The sequence below is a fragment of the Strix aluco genome, chromosome 11 (assembly GCF_031877795.1).
Source record: "Strix aluco isolate bStrAlu1 chromosome 11, bStrAlu1.hap1, whole genome shotgun sequence".
Classification (NCBI taxonomy): Eukaryota; Metazoa; Chordata; class Aves; order Strigiformes; family Strigidae; genus Strix; species Strix aluco.
The window spans coordinates 16,464,271-16,483,843 of NC_133941.1; the positions used below are offsets into that span (position 1 = coordinate 16,464,271).

At 36.4% G+C, this 19,573-nt stretch overlaps 1 protein-coding gene and 1 long non-coding RNA gene across 2 annotated transcripts in view; one reads left to right on the plus strand and one right to left on the minus strand.

Moving 5' to 3' along the window:
- The window catches only part of DCP1A (decapping mRNA 1A), a 38,676-nt gene extending 24,731 nt beyond the window's left edge, over positions 1-13,945 (plus strand). The window contains exons 7-10 of the mRNA XM_074836267.1: positions 2,702-3,466; positions 5,931-5,996; positions 8,017-8,235; positions 9,865-13,945. Of these exons, the coding sequence (XP_074692368.1) occupies positions 2,702-3,466; positions 5,931-5,996; positions 8,017-8,235; positions 9,865-9,945 (1,131 nt within the window). The 3' untranslated portion in view covers positions 9,946-13,945. The remainder of the gene's footprint in view (positions 1-2,701; positions 3,467-5,930; positions 5,997-8,016; positions 8,236-9,864) is intronic.
- The window catches only part of LOC141928291 (uncharacterized), a 43,066-nt gene that overhangs the window by 19,505 nt on the left and 3,988 nt on the right, over positions 1-19,573 (minus strand). The window contains exon 2 of the long non-coding RNA XR_012624716.1: positions 1,819-1,919. This is a non-coding gene — a long non-coding RNA (uncharacterized LOC141928291). The remainder of the gene's footprint in view (positions 1-1,818; positions 1,920-19,573) is intronic.

The following is a 19,573-nucleotide window of genomic DNA, read 5'->3' on the forward strand; positions in this document are numbered from 1 at the left end:
TTGCCGCAGTTTACTGTTGTGTTTCTGATGCAATAAACCACCGTGTCTGAAAAGTGAAATGCCCTTTGAAAATGTGTGCAACCTTGCACTTAGTACTTGTAAACAAAATACTTACTTTGTAGTATTTTTGTAGTAGTGGTTGTAATTTCCAATACAGGGCTAGGGTATGGCAGCAGGAATCTCTTTTAGGCGATGGGGAACTAACAGCTAATGAATTAAAATGAGGGGTGGGGCGTTTGCCGGGATTACTTCCTATCACAGCCCCCTCCACCCCCTCAGCAGCATCTCTGCTTTTGGATCAGCACAGTGATAGACTGACCCCTGGCAGCCAGCTCTGCTAGCTGCATGCCTGGTCTTGAGACCTGCAGCAGGGTTGCCTGAGGCTTTGTTTTAAAAGAAGATATTTTCTTTGGGGTCACCCCATGTAGACTGTACGCAGTCAGCTGAAGTGCCCCACCTGACAGCACATGGAATTGCAGAACAGAAATCAACGAGCTAATAAAGGAAAAATTGGAAAGATTCCAACAAATTGCTCTGAAGTAATTAAAGGGAAACATTCGATTTATAGAACAGGTGAAATGGCATATTTTTAATTCTGTTGAGCTATTTAAAATAATAGCTGCAGAGATGTTGGAAAAAATTGGGTAACATAAGAGACAATAATTCTGTAAAGCTAGGTAACTGGGTTCAACTATATCACAGATGTCTTTGTTCTTAATCACATTTTTAACAATGTGGACAACTGGAAGACTACTGGAAAAACATTCCATTTCAACTGTAAAAATATATTTTTCATCTAATTGAAACAGGTGACCAGTGAAATGAAGAACTAGTGTACATATGATAAGTACTGTGAGATTACTAAACCCCTTCCAAAATGCCACACTTGTGTGGATTTCATGCTAAAGATATCACAGATTTGGGAATAAAAATAAGTGTCTTCTGTGCGATACTCTGAAGTTCAAGTTTTTTATCTCAGCAATTGAAATGAAAGTCAGTGGCAAAACTGAACCAGAACACTGAAATTAAACTTTATGGTGGCAGTTCTAACTGCTAATTCATGTTTTAATCTATCTGAAATAATTTCTGGATAATCCCTCTGAGCAGCACTCTGTTCCTATCAAGTAAAGTGATCATGTTGCATTTTTGCAAACCCTGCTGATAAGAGTCTTTGTAACACCCTAAGTTGACGACATGCTCAAAATATACCTCGGCCAGAGATGGGACAGGCAAAAGGCTGGAAGTTAACTTCGTGTTTGAGACTGTATTCATGTAAGGGGCTAATCAGACTTGGATAAGAGCATGGTAGAGATTTCTGTTTATTATTTGAATATTGTAATGTATTACTGAAGGAGAACTAGCCAATTTATCATACTGAAGTGAAAAGCTGAGTTTGAAATGAGATGGAATAGTGATTTTTCTCTTAACGGAATCTTTACAGTTGAAGGACAGGTCTCCAAATCAGCAAGATCAGTGGAGAAAAGTAAGAACAACTTTCTAGGAAGAATTCCTAACATAATTAACAAGGTTTATAAACTATAGAACATCTCAGCTGCAAAATGAAAGGGTGCCTGACTTTAAGCTAGCTAAAAATGAGTAACAACAATGGCAGTAGAGATCAGTAACCTGGGCAGAAGTCAATATGATTTCAAGCTCAAGGGTTTTTTGGTTTGGGGTTTTTTTTGTTAGGCTACTTGCATGCTATCTGTACTGCCATGCCTTCAGTGCTGTTATCTGTGCTAAGAAAATTGGAGCTAGCATAGCAATGTCATGGTACAGTAGTTGTCATTGTAAAACAGCATCTTTGTTTAGACATACCATCAGAATACACTGGAATTGTGCTGCAGGCCATTCGGTCTTCTGAACAGAATGTTGTATTTTAGTCCAGCTGTTTTACATAACTTCTGGTCCTGTGCAACCTTAAAAAAAAAAAAACAGGGAAATTTTGAGATCAAGGATGTTAATAGCTGTTTCTTTTCTCTTTAGTGAAACACATTTTAAATATTTTCAGCAAAATATTAAGAAGATTGTATCCTTAAAATCAGATTTTTTTTTTTCCTAACAATGTCATTTGTGTAGGCTAGATGTATATTTTTGGGAGAGACTAAAGGACTGGTAGATGTAACTGTGTGTGTATATATACACACTTTTCAAAGAGATATGTCTACATATGTTTAGGTTTATACAGATTCTTTTACCTATTATAACATCTGTTGCATTGTTAAAGAAAAGGGTGAGAAGAACTGTCTAGGCATGTATTGCTAGATCAGTTTACCTTCAGGTTTCTCCGTTCCTTTCCCATCTTTTAATTATTTCCAACTCTATAAATTCTATGTGGATTTGGTCAACATGTATGTTCTCCCCCTCCATCCCCTGAAGTGCCTTATGTAGTTAGGGCTAATCGGTGATGGCAGGTGCCATCTTAATGGACAGAATCCATTGCCTTCCCCCTTCTTTGCTACTAGTGCACAGACTGTCCATAGAAGGTTGGAGAGGTAAAGCTTACATAGACAGGGTGTTCCTTGTAAATTAAATTGATTTCAGAAATCCTATAAATAGGGCACACTTGATATCGTAACTGTATTTTAAATTCATTTGACCTAGTTGTGTTTCGGTTTTATTGAAATTGTAATACGGTGTGAGATGCACAGTGGTAGGTATATTTTTCTAAATTGAAAACTTACTTTTTCCTTCCTTCTAGCCATTTCAGTCAAGGCAGAAGCATCTGACTTTGGAGGAACTGTTTGGAACCTCTGTACCAAAGGAACAGCCCGCAGCTCCGTATCCCAATCCAGAGAGAATGGAGAAGTTGCAGACTGACACCTCTGCCAGAGAGCAGCACAGTTTGCTCTTGCCTTTTTCCTTTGACCAATCAACAGTAATACAACAATCACTAGGGAAATCTGAAAGTCCAAGCGTTAAAACCAGTGCCAATCCTTTGAATCAGCAGGAATGTTTAACACCTATGCTAATACCTCCAGCGTCAGTTTCCCAGCCTGATATAAAAAATGTTTCAAGCTATTCAGTTCGTTTAAGCCCTATTCTTAATTCAGCCTCGACAATGGAAGCTGCCCCTGCTCAGAAGCTTCCTGGCCTAAAACAAAACAACAGTATAATGCAAGTTATGCAGCAAGCTGCCAAGCAGATATCCCCACTAGTGAATCAGCCGCCATCTGAAGTGAACCACGCTCCACAAAATCTAATGGCTGGCCAAAGCCAGCTTATAGCACCCTTGACATCAGCAAACACAGGAACTGTCTCAAATACGTCCCATACAAGTGTTGATCTTCTCCAGAAACTCAGGTTGACCCCACAGCATGACCAAATGCAACAGCAGTCTCTCACTAAGACTTCCTTAACACCAAACATCTCTGCCTCGGTTGGCCAACTTGCAACACCAGAAAGCTTCAAAGAATCTCACAGTAAGCCATCAACCTTGAACAGCAAGATAATCTCTCCCCTTCAGGTATTTTGTGGGGTTTTATATCCATGAAGCTTTAGACTGTTTTTAGACTACATGTATTTTCTGTTGGAAAATGTGCTGTTATATATTAGCCTTTTAAAAATAATTAACAACCTCCACTGTGTGATACCGATTGAATTGCAAACTTAGAAATCCAATTCCATTAGTTTGATAGCAGATGCTAATGATACAAGTGACAGACCTGTCTGTAGAGGAGGAGGTTTTTCAAGCTGGTGCTGTTAGGGGATGAATAAGTCCTAAAGAATTCATCTGTACTTGTGTCAGAAAAATACTGCTAAGAACTGATGATCTGAGAGGGGGTAGAAGGTTACAGACTGATCAGTATTATGAGAGTTGATGCTGTGGAAGTCTAGCCCGTACCTTCTTTGAAGGTACAAAATCAACAATTTCCTGTTTCTGGTTATTTTGCTTTGGATGTTTTATACTCCTTCCATTTTGACCCCCTTCTGCTGCGGATACCTGTCGGCTACATTGAAATATCATTAGTTATTTAGTAAAATGGATCATAAACTGATTTATTTTGTCTAATTGATCACCTTGGTTTGTTTTATCCTAGTATCACTTACAAAGGACCTCTTAAACTTCCTATTTCTTGGAGGAGAATCTATTGTCTGTGCCTTAATATAGGCCAAAGCAGTAAATATGTTTTGAGAGACTAGGTGAAAATGTCACTGCTAGTCTGTAAGGTTAATGTGTGTGGCTTTGTGTTATAAATTATTTCCTATCAATTAGTGTTGCTCTGCTGTATAATTAGCTACCTCAGTAGTAAAGACATTAATGAGTTTGGGTTATTGGATTTCTTTTTTCTCCAAAGGGAGTAACTTTCTGTAGTGCCTACCTCTGAGGTTATCCAAAGACTTCTCTTTGTTTTGTTGCATTATTATTTTATTTTATTTACACTCATGTAGATTAAGCTGGTGTTTGATCATGTCTTCTTGCATCTTGGCTACAGTGATAATGCAAGGATAAAAAACACCAAACAAAATTACTTACATCTGCATGAATTTCCTATTGCTTATTATTATCCAGTCTTGCCACTGGGTTTTAATAAGATCTTTGGTAGCCCCGTTTGGGTCAGCTGCTACTCTTTGCTATGAATATGGTGATGACCTGCTCATAACAGAGATGCAAGCAAAAGCTCAGCTCTTCAGCCTGTAACTTGTCCTAAGCATTACTTTAGAATACCCTGTATTTATCAAGTGTTGCTTGAAAAGAGTTATCCCTGTCTTAATGTTTAAGAAATGGGTATGTTTTCATTGTGCTGTCTTTCTAATTACCTTATTTCTAATCTACTGCTATGGTTGAAAATTTCTCAAGAAGGCTGTGACTGCTACATGCTAGAATTATCTTACTAATGATCATCTTTTTGAGGTGTTTGGACCGATTAATTTTGCAGAAGGAGGAGGAGGTCCAAGTACACCATTGAGCAGCTATGTTGATCTGGTATTGAAGAACTGCACATTCTGAGCAGTATTTTTTTCTTTCCTGTACTACTAAACCGTGGTACAGGTTTAACTGAAGATTGTAGTATATACGAGCATTCGGAAAAGCTGGCTGGGTTTGTCCATAACTGCCCTTGACTGCATTTATTCAATGTCTACTTGATAGCCTTGGGAATTAGCTCTTCATATGCTAGTCTTATACCTTGTTTTTCTCCTTCCACCATGTTCATTGTATGTACATATTTTCATTAGACAAAATTCTCAGTAGTCCAGATATACTCTCAAACTAGCAAAAGACTTAACTCGTGTGTAATTAGACTTCAAGAATTTGATCTTCTGCTTGTTACCGCTTCATAAAGCTAATTTTATTTTTGTCATTAAGGACTATCAATTCCCTGAGGGTTTTCATTGCAGTTCAAGTAAACTAAGTACTATCTGTTGTGAAGGGTATTTTCCCGTGCTGTGTTGCAAAGAGGTATTTCAAATGGCAATGCTTGAATTTAATTATATTATAGTCTTGAAATCTGACTAAAGAAGAATCTGGGTGCTGTTTGTAAAGGTATAAAATACTTCTGAAATTCTAGCAGAAAACAGCATTTAATTTTTGTGGAGGTGATTAGATAAAAGTCCTAGAAAAAAATACTGAATTTAACCTTCCTGGCAATTTACCAAACTGATTACAAGGTACTGAACTCTTCCCTTCGTAGTGTTTTTGTTCCCAGTTTCAGTGTTTTTAATGTTTAGATTTTTTTTTTTTAACTGTATTGGTCTTTCTTCAGAAGTTACGGCTTTACAGGTTTGCTGTAATATTGAAAGCATAAAACAAATTCAAATCTTTCCTCTTTTTCCAACCCCATTGATTACATCGGTTTTACAAAATGGATCGAATTACATCTAAAATCTATGGAAATTTGCATTTTTGTGCTTTCATAAAAACAGAGAACCACTACTGGAAATTGAGCTGTGGATGCTAATTTGTGAATTATGCTTTCTTTTTAACTTAGACTGTACAACAAAACAAGGAATCAGAAGTATTTCCACAGCCGAAGACTTTGTCTATAACAAGTCAAGTAAGTGAATAAGTACCTCTGCTAATTGTTTGTTGGTTTTCTTAAAAAACAATTTAAAAATTAAAAAAAAAAAGGGGGGTAAGGGTAAAACTGTGGTAGGCAGTTGCTATCTCAAATCATCATTGCCCACTGACCATATTTAAAGTGCTGTTCCAAAGCAGAAACAAGCTGTACTGAACCAAGGGGGAGTTTCTGTAGATTGCTATGAATGAGTACACTTTTTTGTTGTACTGTGCCTCTTATTGTTGGTCCTAATGAAGAAATGAGAATACATATTTGGATCTGCAATCTTGCATTGAGTTTGCACCATTTGAACTGTTTTTTTAATCTTGTAAGCAAGCGGTACTATTGCTATAATATTAGTCTTAGCCCAACCTTAAGCACCACAGAGGCATAAAATGCACTCCTTGCCTGTCTCTTTCAGTTTTCCTGAGATACCTTGTATTTTATGAAAAAGATACCAAATGAAAAAAATGGAAGATAGAGGAAGAAAATAATAACAAGCATTTGTTTCTGCAAAACTTCCTAATAGCAAGTTTTAGTGATCTAAATACAGATTTAACGTTGTTAGAACTACCTTTGAATAACAGTTCAAAACAATGCCAATATAAAATTTCAGGTTGCAGTTAAAAAAAAACCTGGTAATAGTGAAGTCTTCAAGAATTGTTTTTAATTGCCTTTTAGTTATATATTCAGGATATCATCTCTAATTTAATTCTACTTTTCCTTTATCCACCCCCTCCTTTTTCAAATCTGTTAAATTGCCTCATTCTTGTCCAACTTGCACTACATAAAAGCAGTTTTAGTAGCATGACCAAATCTGATTGTGAAGGCAGTAAAAATGGTCCTGCTTAAAGTAAAATGCTGGTTTAGCTACTGGCCTCTGTAAGACAAGCTATACAGTTTGTTCATGACACAGTAAATAATTACCTAAATAAAAGCATTTTACATGGATTTTGGAATTTTAAGAAACGTGTGCATGTTGTGTGGTAAACTGCATTTGTTGGCTTAAACATACTGTCTTCAGCTGAAATCCCATGCTGTAAGTCTTCACAGTTTTGACTATAACAAAATCAATTTGCTAGTTCTACCATTGTTGATCTTGTTATATATGCATTAATTTTAGATGGCTTTGCAGTTTTTTTTTCTTCTGAAGATTTTTGATTATCCAGAGGGAACTCTTTCTGCTAACATATCAAACATCTTTACATAGCACGTTTAGTCTTGCTTGCTTTTTTTTTCTTTTTTTTTTACCATGTTGATCATTCTGGAAGCCTGAGCAAGATGTAGATTATCATACTGAATAATAATTGCAGTTACCAGGAGATGTCAGAGTTGCTCAAAGCTAATGTTTATTCACGTCCACTTTATGCAAATACAGTATTTCTATACATTTGCAATTTGTTTGAAAGGAAAAGTGGTAAAGGCAGTGTGTGGATTTCTGTAATGACATGGACAACAGACCTGTGGAATAATGCGGTGGGAAATGGTCCTCAGAACATTCCCATCTCCCCTTCCAAGGGAAAATGTACTTAGAATATTTCAGTGTACCCCAGTGCTTTAATTGTAGTTCATCAGTCATTTTAAATGTCTTTGAGATACTTCAAATGATAAGTGCATTTGTTGGACACCATAGAAGTGGGGGGGGCAGGAAGCAGGACTTGGCCATTCTGTAAACTGAGGAAAATAACGATCTGCAAAACAACTACAGGCTCCTTTTGATTACTTAAGTGTAAAGCTCATCTTTTATTCTACTCTATTCATGTTTCAAAAATTCTGGAAGGTAGCAACCACATGAGGAAGGAGTCTGCATATGAGAATATTGAAGACTGTTACCTTCTTCAGCTTTTAAAATGAGAATTACTATTGATATTAATCTACATTAAGAGCAGCTATTCTGTAATATCTGACTGAATAATAGTGGCAACGATTTATTTTTTTTATGCTTGTCTCTCCAGCCTTCATAACAGCATTCATTCTTACTGGACATGGTGCTTATTAATCTTCTGGTCTTTTACAGGTTGCACCTCCACAGTTTGTTACAGCCACAACTACAGTAACACCTTCAATCCTCTTGTCTCCTAGTGTTTTTCAGCAATCAGCTACAAAAGCTACTGAAGTGGAGAATAAAGCAAATTCTTCTTCACCTTTAACTCTTGGAACAACAGAAATTCAGACTATACCTCCTACTGTTCTCAGTAGGTCTCAGCTTCAGGAAGCACTGATACATCTAATAAAGGTCCTGTCTTTACAGAGTTCAATTCCTGAGGGATGGGGTTCCAAGTACAGTAGCCAGTACTGAGAAAATCTGTACCCCTGTAACTCCTTTTGCCCTGAAACATTACAAAAGTTGTTCCTTTCTGGTGGAAGGGGTAGGTTACTTCACACTGCACACATAGTATGGCACAGCTTGCTCCTTTTGGTTGCAAGATGGAGGACTCGGGACAGAGCTGTACATCAGATGTGTCCTGTCACATCCATATGACTTTGTGGACAAGTGAGGAAAAACTTGCACTAGTAGAAGCCCTGGTATGGGGATGGGGGGATTGGTTTCGTTGTCTTTATAAGTGTGCCTGTTTTCACAAGGAAAGCTTTCCTGTTTCCAGTTCCCTAGAGCTGTTCCTGATCTTTAACCAAAGTATGTGTCTTTGAAATGGAAATTGCAAAGTTCTAGTTCTGCTCTTTCTAGGGACTAAAAAGTTCAGTTAGATCTGCGATGTTGGGAGTAGCCATACATTGAGATCATTTTGACCTCTACTGTCATGACAAAGTTGCCACAAATGACAAACTGTTCTTTGTTAACTCAGGATTCTTTCGCCCCCTCCATGCTGATGTTAGTAGAGCTTACACCCAAAATGCAAGTCTAAAATTAAAAAACAGTATCTTCTCAGTGATAAAGTTGTTAGGACCAAAAAGGGCCACTACGAGATCCCATTAGCTAGGTTGCCCGATTTATCTGTGTTGTTCCTTTTTGCATAATCTTTTTATGTATTCGTGTGTATGGTGTTTTTTTTCTCTTCAAAGATTTAAACTAGCCTACTTGTAAGTCTTGCAACTGAGCTCAACTGCCAGAAGTCTTATTTTCATTAGAGACATAGGGCACTGATTCTCACCCAGTAGTCTGAAGAACATCATTGTGGTGACTTTAGAGAGCTGACTGGAATATTTGTCTCCAGTTTTCTCTTTATATAGAGAGATAGCTGAGTGAAGGCCATGGTATGCATACCCTGCAGCATGGGAGTGCTTGCGCAGCACTCCAAGCAGGATACCAAATTTGCTGTGCAGATCTTGTAAAGAGAGTATTACATCTTCAAGCTAGCTGATCAGATACCAGTTTTGTAAACTTGGCATTTGAAGGATTAGACTCAAGAAATATCTCTAAATACTGTCCATAGATTAAACTGATTCACTTCCCAGTCATGCTGTGACATGAGAATTCTTGTATAACACACTGCAATCCCTTTCAGGCTGGTCTGACAGCCAAAAATAACATTACTTCTGACACTCATGCAGACTTTATTTGGGAGCCTGTACGCAGGATGGGATTCTCTGTGTCTAAGACTAAGATTTGGACTCTGGAGTGAAGTGAAATTATGTGGCCAGGGCTGACCTAGTGACCCCTGTTTTGGTTGTTTGAGCATCCAGTGTGCTTAGTGATCTCTAGGTCTTACCAGCTTCATGGTTCAAAGTCTGCATGTTGTCCGAAAGCATTGCCTTTTGTACAAGTGCGCAGCCAGTTCCCTTCTCTTAACTCTCAGATAGCTAGCACTATAAGGAATCCTTATGCACAGCTTCAATGGCATTAAATTAAAGGGGTTTTGCATCTTTTGCTAATGTTTCTAATGTGTTGTTTGTTTTTTTCCTGCAGAACGATTCACGTTTTCTCAGTACTATTCATGAAGTCTACTTGCAAGTCCTAACCAAGAATACAGACAACATTAAGCTATAATTGAAGCTAAATCTACTTAAAATATATCAATTTTAAAAACAATTATGCCTCATCTATAAAACTAATATTTTTGTAAAAGAATATTTAGTTTTCAATGTCTTGAATTTGAACCTGTTAGGAAAGACTATTCCTTAAATACTTATGAAAGTAATGTTCTCAGAAGTGATCTAGGTTTTCACTGTGATCATCACCAGCAAACCTTTGTTTTTATTGGGGAGGGGACTTAAGTTGCATTTGAGCTCTCATTAGCATCAAGTGAATGTGCAAATGTTTGCTCTGGCTGTCATTCCTAGCTGTATTCACTGTTCAAGGGTTACAGACTCAATACTATTTAAACCAGCAATTACATAGTACAGTACACTACACCACAACAGAACAAAATTCAGTTGTGGGAACCTAATTCCAGTTTGAAGGACTGAGGAAAAGGAGAGCAAAATGCCTTGTGATTAAACTGGCAGGTGTGGGCAAAGAATGGATCTGGAAGCCAGGCCTTTGGAGCTGAATCTTTAACAAAAGGTTTAAAAATGTGATTTGCTCAATACGTTGACAGCATCTAGCTAATGCACACAAATTCATCTTTTAAATAGTCCATTAATCTTACTTGCTTCTACATCACTGACATTAAACAGGTATCCAAGTGAGTAAGGCCATTTTCTCTAAAACGGCAAAAATTGAAATATGCAAAATCCTCAGTGATTGTAATGGGTTTTTTTAAGCAACGGAGTAGTTCTGTTGCATGTTGAATTTTTCCTGTTTTAAATTTATAGTTAGGAGACCACCACTGGAAGACCCTCTTCCTGTCCAGCAGTGTTGGATATAATTTAAATACTTTGTTTCCCTTTTAGCTTAAGGATGGACCATGTCATTCTTCAGTTGTGTTGGAACTGCAGTGTTGAAAACTATGCAGATGGGCAACAAATGCATGCTTTTCTTCTGTTGGCCTCTCCCCACATTGGTAGTGCACACTTCATAGTCTGAAGTTTATCTAATTAAAATGCTATCACTTTGTATATGTGATTTAGTAATTCACTAATGTAAGACTTTAACTGGATACTTTCCCATTTGAAATCAGAAAATTTCTTATTATAGTTTCTTATGCTGCTGCGTTGGTTTGCCCATGGCTTGTATTTATTTCTTAAAGGCATGCAAAGGTAATTAATAAGACTTCAGGTCCCAACTTTCTTCAGCAATAGTAGTTTTAAAGGATGCTTTTCCAGTAGAAAAGTTTTGGTTTATTGAGTAAAAAGATAATCTGTAGTGAGTTATGATGCACTGCTTCTTTCTTTTCCCTCAAGCACTATTGAAATATGAAGAAAAAAATTGTTTGGCTCCTTACAACATATATGTATGTATATATATCCTAAGGATTAGTTAATGTTGATGTAGTCAAGGTGCATGGTCATTTCATTGGAAACTAGTAATTGAGCTTTAATTGTGACTTGTTCACAAATTGGTATGTTTTAGATACAACAAATATTTACATTTTTATGTATTTGATCTATTTTAGTTTTTTTCATAGCTTTTTAGTGGAAAATATATTTTGTTTAGCACTACCTGCCTTCTGAAAAGCTCTTCTCAGTCTTTGAGTTCAGTGTTTCCGGTTAAAATATATAGTGTTTTGTTAGAAAAATGTGCAAGATTCAGGGAAGGATGCTAGTGTCGTGCACATTCATCAAGAAATATATTGGCTTTAACGGTAGCATTTGAATTCAGCAATATAAACTCAGCCTTGTTAAGGAAGATAGGAGCTTCCTACATAAATTCTAGAGTTATAATACTGTGTATGTGCATAAACAATGAGACTCAAATTAGATCTAAGATCTTAACTAATATGTTTTGTTGGCTTTTTTAGAAAAAGTTTCACTAAAAGGGACAAACCAATGAGCAGTTCCTCTGAACAAAAATGGGTAATCTAAACCAAACAGAGTTGCTTTTCATCTGGATTTAGCAAAGATGAAGTGCGTAACTTCTCACTTCTTATGAACAGCTTCTGTTTTCTTCAAAGAAAGATTTGATAAAAGTTTCTAAGATAAAAATATTGGAAGCTGATACTGCATATTTGTACTGTTTGCTAAATACAGTCATATCCAAAGATCTATAGAAATGCTAGGAAGGAGTTGTATTTTGAGTTTTTCAGTCATATACAGTTGACAAAAGTAATACTGTTTAGAGTAGCAGTGCTGTAATGAGTGTTTAACTCTACTCTCCGTATCCTTAACTTTTTTCCAGCTGTCCAGGAACCCCCACAAGCAGTTGGCAGATCCTTACTTTACTTTGGCTTTGTAGTGTATTAGTAACAATACATTATTGGTTTACTTTGTTCTCCCACCTTTCAAAATGAATTGGGAGAGAAACAGTTGAAATCATAGTTACTAGGCAGGCATTTTTACAACAAGCAAACCTGTTCATCTTTGAACACCTGCACATGTTTGTTCTGACCTCTCTGTGTAGCAAACAGACACTGTAACCAACCTAGGTGTCATCCAGTACACTGCAGAGATTTATGACAAGTGCCAGAGTAGTGGGTTTAACAGATAAAGCTCTTTAATGAAAAGTTGCATTGTAAAACACAAGCTCAACTACAGTGTAAAATTTGAACTTTTTTTTAAAACGTGGACTGTTATTTAACAACTTCTGTTTCCCTGATTATTTTAGCTTTTTGTATAAATCTAAAATTACCAGCTTATCAAAGTGCTTGATTTGTGTTATCCGCATGTAAGGATAACTAGTGTGTAGCAAGTTACCATGGGTCATCACAGGAAATTGTTGTGACCATTTTCAAGTGAATTTTTTTTTTTTGTAAAACTACTGGCTTAATGGGATTTTACCTATTAGTTCTGAGAATTAAAAGATTATTAGTTTAGTCTATACTCTCCAAATTAATTGTATTATCTAAGCATGTGTTTTGTGGCTAGCTTTAAGTCACTTTAAAAAAGAAAAAAACAAAACAAAAAAACCAACCAAACAAACAAAACCCCAAATTCAAACCTAATCAAGAGAGTTTTAAAACCTACAGCTGCTGAATTGTTCAGGAAAATAAATTTTTCAGTTTTGTAGTTAGACTTCATCTACTGTTATTTAATAATGCAAAGTTTATATGAAAGGTGCCTAACAGCTATTGACTTAAAAGCAGTATATCTTTCCAAATTAAACGAGATTTGCAGAATGACTGAATAAAGTTTAAACAAAAAACTTAAGTGATTCATCTTGATTTCATATAAAATGTTTAATTCTGTGTATAAATACCAATATAATATTTAAACTCTCGCTGCTGGATGTATCTCGTTTTCGCTTGCATTTCTAATTGCTTCATTTTGGTATATTTCTGAAACCCACTATGCCATACATAGTCACTGATATAATTTCTGAAATATTTTTGAAAGCAAACTTTAATTTGGGACTTCTTGTTTTTAAAAGTATTCTAAACAAATCAGCCACCTTTTTGCCAGGTATTTGGGTTGCTTTGTACAGCATATCTTAACAGGAGGAATGTGTGCAATATATATCACCTCAGTTTTGTCTGGCAATGTTACGAAAATGTTAAGATGCAATATCTTCCTTTCACTTCAAGTTGGAAAAATTACAGTATCTCTGATTTGGTGGTGTATTTATTTTTATCTATTCAGTGTAAGGGCATATGGTTAGTTAGGGGTTTTTATGTACATTATGTGCTTTTAGTAATTTCTGAGTATTGTCACTTTTGTGGATGCACCAGTTGTACCCATTTGCATGTTCTTTCAATATGAAGACCATGGGGAAGGGGGGCTTCAGAAAAGATTTCTGGAAACCGGAATGAGATAATTCTAAGTCAATAAATGTAGATACTGCATCATTAACGTTTTTGGTATGGTATGGATTTTATAGCACCTATGTATGTTTGCAGTTATTAAGTTATTGCATAAATGTTTAAGAATGAGCATTTTTTCATCCAAAATTTTGTATGTTTGCAAATATATTTTTGTAATAAAACTTCAAAACAAATGTTCAGCACCTCCTAAAATCTTCCAATGTTTCCTTTTATTTCTAGAGCTCTAGTAGCCTGTTAGAAGGGTAAGTGCAGATTTTATTTAGGGTTAATATTTTCCAGAGAAGAAACTCAAACTCCTTATCTCATACTGGGAACAAAACCAAATTGCATTTGTTCACTAAAGAAAATGCAGCATGCTTGCTTGAAGGACAGTTGAGAACAACATCTGTCACTTGCTACAGCCTCTGGCTATCCTCTATTGCTGTAAGTAGGCTTGCGTTTTGAATTTGATAAACAGACCCATTTTCTTTCACATTAACAAATGCAGCTGCAAGTTCTCCATCTTATAAGTACAGCTGTAACTGGTTTTAGTGCCTTTCCTTATCGCTCTTTTTATTTTTATGGTATCGCCTCTCATCCATCTAGACATGGCATGATACTCAAGCCAGAGCTGGTCTTTGGCCACAGACGTTGGAAATTGCAGTTGTCCTCTTACCATATCTGATTGGCATAAGGTTTTGTTTAATTTCAAGATCTATTCCAACAGAACTTCTGCTATGGTTTTCCTTCTCATCAGCTTGCCTATTTTACTTTGTGAAATTTGGATCAATCATGATACCAAAGTCCCTTAATCTTGGCTAGATTCTTACTCCCATTCTAACTACCTGTAGGAGTTAGAGATTGCGAGGCATACCAGTGGCAGGAGAGGCCGCTGAAGAATGGTGTTTGCTGCTCTAGTAGTTAACACTGAACTGGCTCCTGTACTATATACAAAAGAGATTCTTATAGAAGACTACTGTGCAAAACAGGTACAGAAATCATGGATTTACTGTAAGATAATTGAGAACAAGTGGAAGCAGCTAAGACCTAGAATCTAACTTTAAATTCTGTGTTAGATATGTTGCCTGTTTGGTCAATACTGAGGAAGTATTTTTTTCATTGTTGATGCTGTTAACCTTTTTGTCTTCTCTGGATCCAGGTATTTCCGGTTACAGTTATTCCTATGAAGTGCTCTCTTTTGGTTTGGAAATAAGATAATACTTCTGACTTACTATGTGTAGCTGCAGCTAAACTAGGCACTGTACAAAAAATTTATGCAGAGCAAAATCTTTTTGGCCTTTTCTCTCGCTAGTATGTGCTCTACAGCTGTGTTTTCTGAGAGTGCATGAGAACATAAAGTCAATCCCTACAATGGTGATGCAGCACTAGACAGAATCAAGTAGTAAGCATTAGGCTTCCTAAAACCCATCCACTAAAGTTCAAATTTTATTTGCAGGCTTGCAGAATGAAATAACACAGCTGGCTTTTTAGGCAAAGTTGTAGCTCATGTTCATGGACCAAATTAATTGAAGTCAGTGGACTCATGTATTTGGTAAGTATTCATCTATACTTCATTCTCGGTATATGAGATACTGGAGTGGTTATCATTAGTATAACGGTAAGAAACCTGTCATTCATATAACTCTTCTTCATTTATGATCAGGATGCAGTCAAATCAGTAAATACCATCCGTAGCATAGCTGAGGTAAATTTCTAAGTTTAGTGACCTAATATGAAATTCAAAATATTAGAAATTATAACATATGTTAAACAATTTTGGAAGTTATTTTCAGTGCCCTGTAGTGGATTTTTTTTCTTGGATCTTCACACAATTTCAGGTGTGAATCAGCTTTTTTCTCTCTTCCAGATTTTACGATTAAGGGATTTACTTTTGAACTGACCTACTAATTTAGGAAAGTCAAACTTTGGCGATAGACCAGACCTGTAACTGAAATATGGCTGTCAACTGTAAAGCTCATCCTTGTCAGTTATGCAACAATTTTTCATGTCCTCTTAGAATCATTCTTCATATGAGACTCCTACTTAGGTTCAAAAAGCATTGTGAAAAGAGGGCAGTGAAGAGAGAGTATTTTTATCAGTTGCTGCATTTTTGAAAGAGCACTTGCAATAAAATGGAAGGGAAAGGACCAGGGAATAGAAGATTCCTGAGAAGTGAACAAGGGAAGAAATAGCAAAAGAATGTAAGTAAATGTGAAAGGGAATATTGCAGAGAGAAAAGTATGGCTTATGAAGGTCCTTCCTGAAACATGAAAGAAATTAAATTTCAGTTTTGTTTCTCTAATGCTGTATGTTGTCTTCAGGTATTCCCAAAGCTCAAATGCAGTTTGCCTGTAAGAATCCAGAATATTTCAGGGTGTGTTGAAAACCAGACTGGTTAGGCATGATTCCCCTGCTCTAATTCTTGAGGTAGCAAAACATAATTTACCAGGTCTGCTATGGGGTTTTTTAACCTCCAGTTATGAAGCAGCATAATGGAGCTGGCTGATTCATAGCAGTACCTAATTTTTATCTTTGCTTGATGTCCTCACAGCTTAAAATCTGCTACACAGAACAAGACTGCTCATACCTAGTTGCCCTTTATTTTAAAATAATGAAATACCTTTCATTTTAAGAAGACCTTAAAACTATTTCTACCATAATCCATTCTTTTAAATTCAAGAAGCTCCATTTTACAAATTGACTTTGGGAAATACAACCACAAAAGAATATGCTTTCTTTATGTGCTGGCTGAAATGAAAGCACTTGCCCTGAGGCCTTACTTAGAAACATGCAGGTATGTGATGTAAATGCACAAGCCATGCTTCTTTTCTCCTCATAAATAAGTCAAGAAGTTTTAAGAGTATCTACAGAGCAAAGCTCTCCCAGTCTGCAAAACTGTGGTCTTAATGTAGAGAGCATATGGCTTGCACCTTCTGCTTTACTTCTTGTGGTTCGTAAGAGGGATGGGAAAGGCTCAGCAGGTTATCCATCTGACTTTCTCATGTAGACTTGAGATTTATGGATAATCCTAAGTGCCTTCTCTAGTTTACTTTTTAAGCATCAAATAAATTAGCTTCTGTTCTCTGGGGGTCACAGTTCTCCCATGTAACAAAACTGCTGTAAAGGAAGCTTCTGCTATCTCAAACTTACCACAAGAATTGAAATACAAGGGTGAAATTAAAGCCTACAGGATTCAGATGTGTACAGAATCTGTTGTGGTTTACAGCAAGCCCTGCTCCTGATGTAATCGTCAAGATGGAAGACACAGGGCACCCATTATAAAGAGAGATCTCTGCTTTTCAGTGATTGAATAGGAAAATCCTGCCACAACAGAAGCCCTTACAGAAAACCCAAAGGCTTGGTTAGAAACACATGCAGTACTTCTAATAAGGGGTTGAAAATAAACATAAATTAATACTCTGCAGATATGAGGATAGCTGTCTGAAGGGAACTGCTAAAATAAAAGATGTAGACTGAGCCTGGGCCTGTGATGTACCTCTATCTGTAGCTTCATTTTAGATGAAAAAAAAAATACAGCCTGATCTTACTACTACATTTATACCTGTTCCCATGCAGTACGTATCATTATTTCTTGCAATTCTTGATGCTCTGTTGCACAGAAATTGGAGATTTTTATATTTTTTAACTTTATTTAGCTGCTAATGAATTTAATTACTGAAGACTAGATGAACAATCTGTTTCATGTGTAAGTGAAGTCACTGTATTTTTGCACATGTGGAGGGATGTGCTGGTGATGCATAATTAGAGAACACTTTGGCATGAATCCATCTCATCCATTCTTGAACAGTTCCCTTCTTGAAGGGCTTCTAATGCAGCTGTTCTTTCAAAGGGCAAGAACAGTCAAAGCCTGTTGTGTCGCAGAGGGCAAGCTGAAGAAAATCTCTTTCGGTTTCTTTCTTTCCGTATGCATTACAGCACAAATAAATCTTGCTTTATTTAGTCATTACAGCTGTCTCTCCTACCTTCTTTCTAAATTTACACAACCTATGAAAGCATTGCAGTTTGAGAGATTTCTCTTAGCATGTTATTGGTGATAACTTTATTCTTTTAATTTTACCAAATTCAGTTATTTGAATACAAATATTCATTTAAACCGAGTCTAAAGTGACTAATAACTTCCCAGCTTGTTTGAAGAGTGTTACGGAAGCTGGATTATTAAGAATCAAATAGACAAAGCAAACATGCTGAAGTGACTGTGGAACTTTTATGTATTCAGTAGGTCTTTCAAGCATAGATGCAGGCAGATGCCTCAAATTCCTACTACATAAATATTTCATATTTATGTTAACAGATAATATAAAGAAATTGCAACAAATGAAAAATTCAGTTTCTAAATTTACCAAAAAAATTGTAAATAATACTAATATTAGCAACTGGCTAAACTAATCCAAATACCTTCAAATATTGCTGTATTAGCATTACAAACTTCAATTTAAATATTGTAATTTTGTTGCTTTGCTAGCAGAAATACTTCCCTAAATATCAACAAACAGCAGAGCAATTACTAAAACCAGTCATGGTGAATCCCTTTTAACTGTGTAAGACATGCAATGATTTGGGTTTTCTCTGATAGGTTATGTGTTAGAGATAAAAAAGTCTCTTTGTGTAAAGTTTGTCTCAAATTATTTGGCCTACTTGGTTTAATCTGAACATTTTTATGTATTATAAAATTGCCATCATATTTTGCAAACTTTGCAAATTTTTGTTTGTTTTCCAGTCTTTTTGCACTAAATGACACTTAATTTAGAGGCAATACAAAAATTATTATGGTTTTAAAATTATTTTTATCCAACATTTGGTTGCCTGTAAGTTAAAAAATGGTCTGTTTTGTTATGAAACTTTCCATAAACATTTTTCCTCTTGCAGATTACTTTGTCAGCTGTATCTGAGAAGGTTATAGTTGAGATGAACTATGAATATGTTCTGCATGTATGTATCTTTTTCTTGTATCTTATGGACTTCAAAGGTAAATTGATTTCCCTGTGTGGATATTTCTGGATTAGGTACTGCATTTTCCAGGTTGCTGGTTATAGCTGTTTGTAGCCTGTGTAGCAGAGGCAACTGCTGTTCTATGGAAACTAAAGGATGTTTAAAGTGTTTTTCATGCTCCACTGGGAACTGCAGAGCTGATCATTATTTCACAGCCTGCTGAATATTTTTTTCACAGGGTGTTTACTTGAGTGTGCACTTGTGCTTAACTAAAACCACTTGCTGACAAAAGAATAGAATTTATTTTGAGTAAATTATGACAGTATGGACTGAACCTCTGGAAATGTTGCAGCACCAGATTTGGTCTGAGAATGTATTGCATTCTCATGCACCAGACTACAATAATTGGAATTCCACCGCATAACTTTTTTTTAAGGTACCCTGGAAATTAAATGAAACCCTCTATGCTATATGGAGATGTTCAGGACTAGCAAGGTTACTACCCGTGCCAGCAGTGATTGGTAGATTGCAGTACAGATTGGAATCTGTACAGTGCTTAAACTGCAATTGCATAGGCCGTTGGTCTCCTCTTATGCCTCTACTCATTTTCTTTACTCACTATTGTTTGGATTCTGTAGGTGATGAGCTGCTTAACTACTCAGATTAATTTAAGGCAAAACTGGGCAGGTAGCCCCATGGTAGCTAAATGGCCTGAATTTCAGCAGTGCCAAGTGCATGCAGCCCCTGCTTTGGGAAACAGGGTTGCATGTACTTCTGTCAGCAATGCATTTTTGCAGTATCTCAGCAAATGACAGCCATAGCTCAGCTTCCATGCTTCTACTGCACATAATGCACTGACTGTGAAATGTGTGGAGGAGAGGGTGGAAAAAG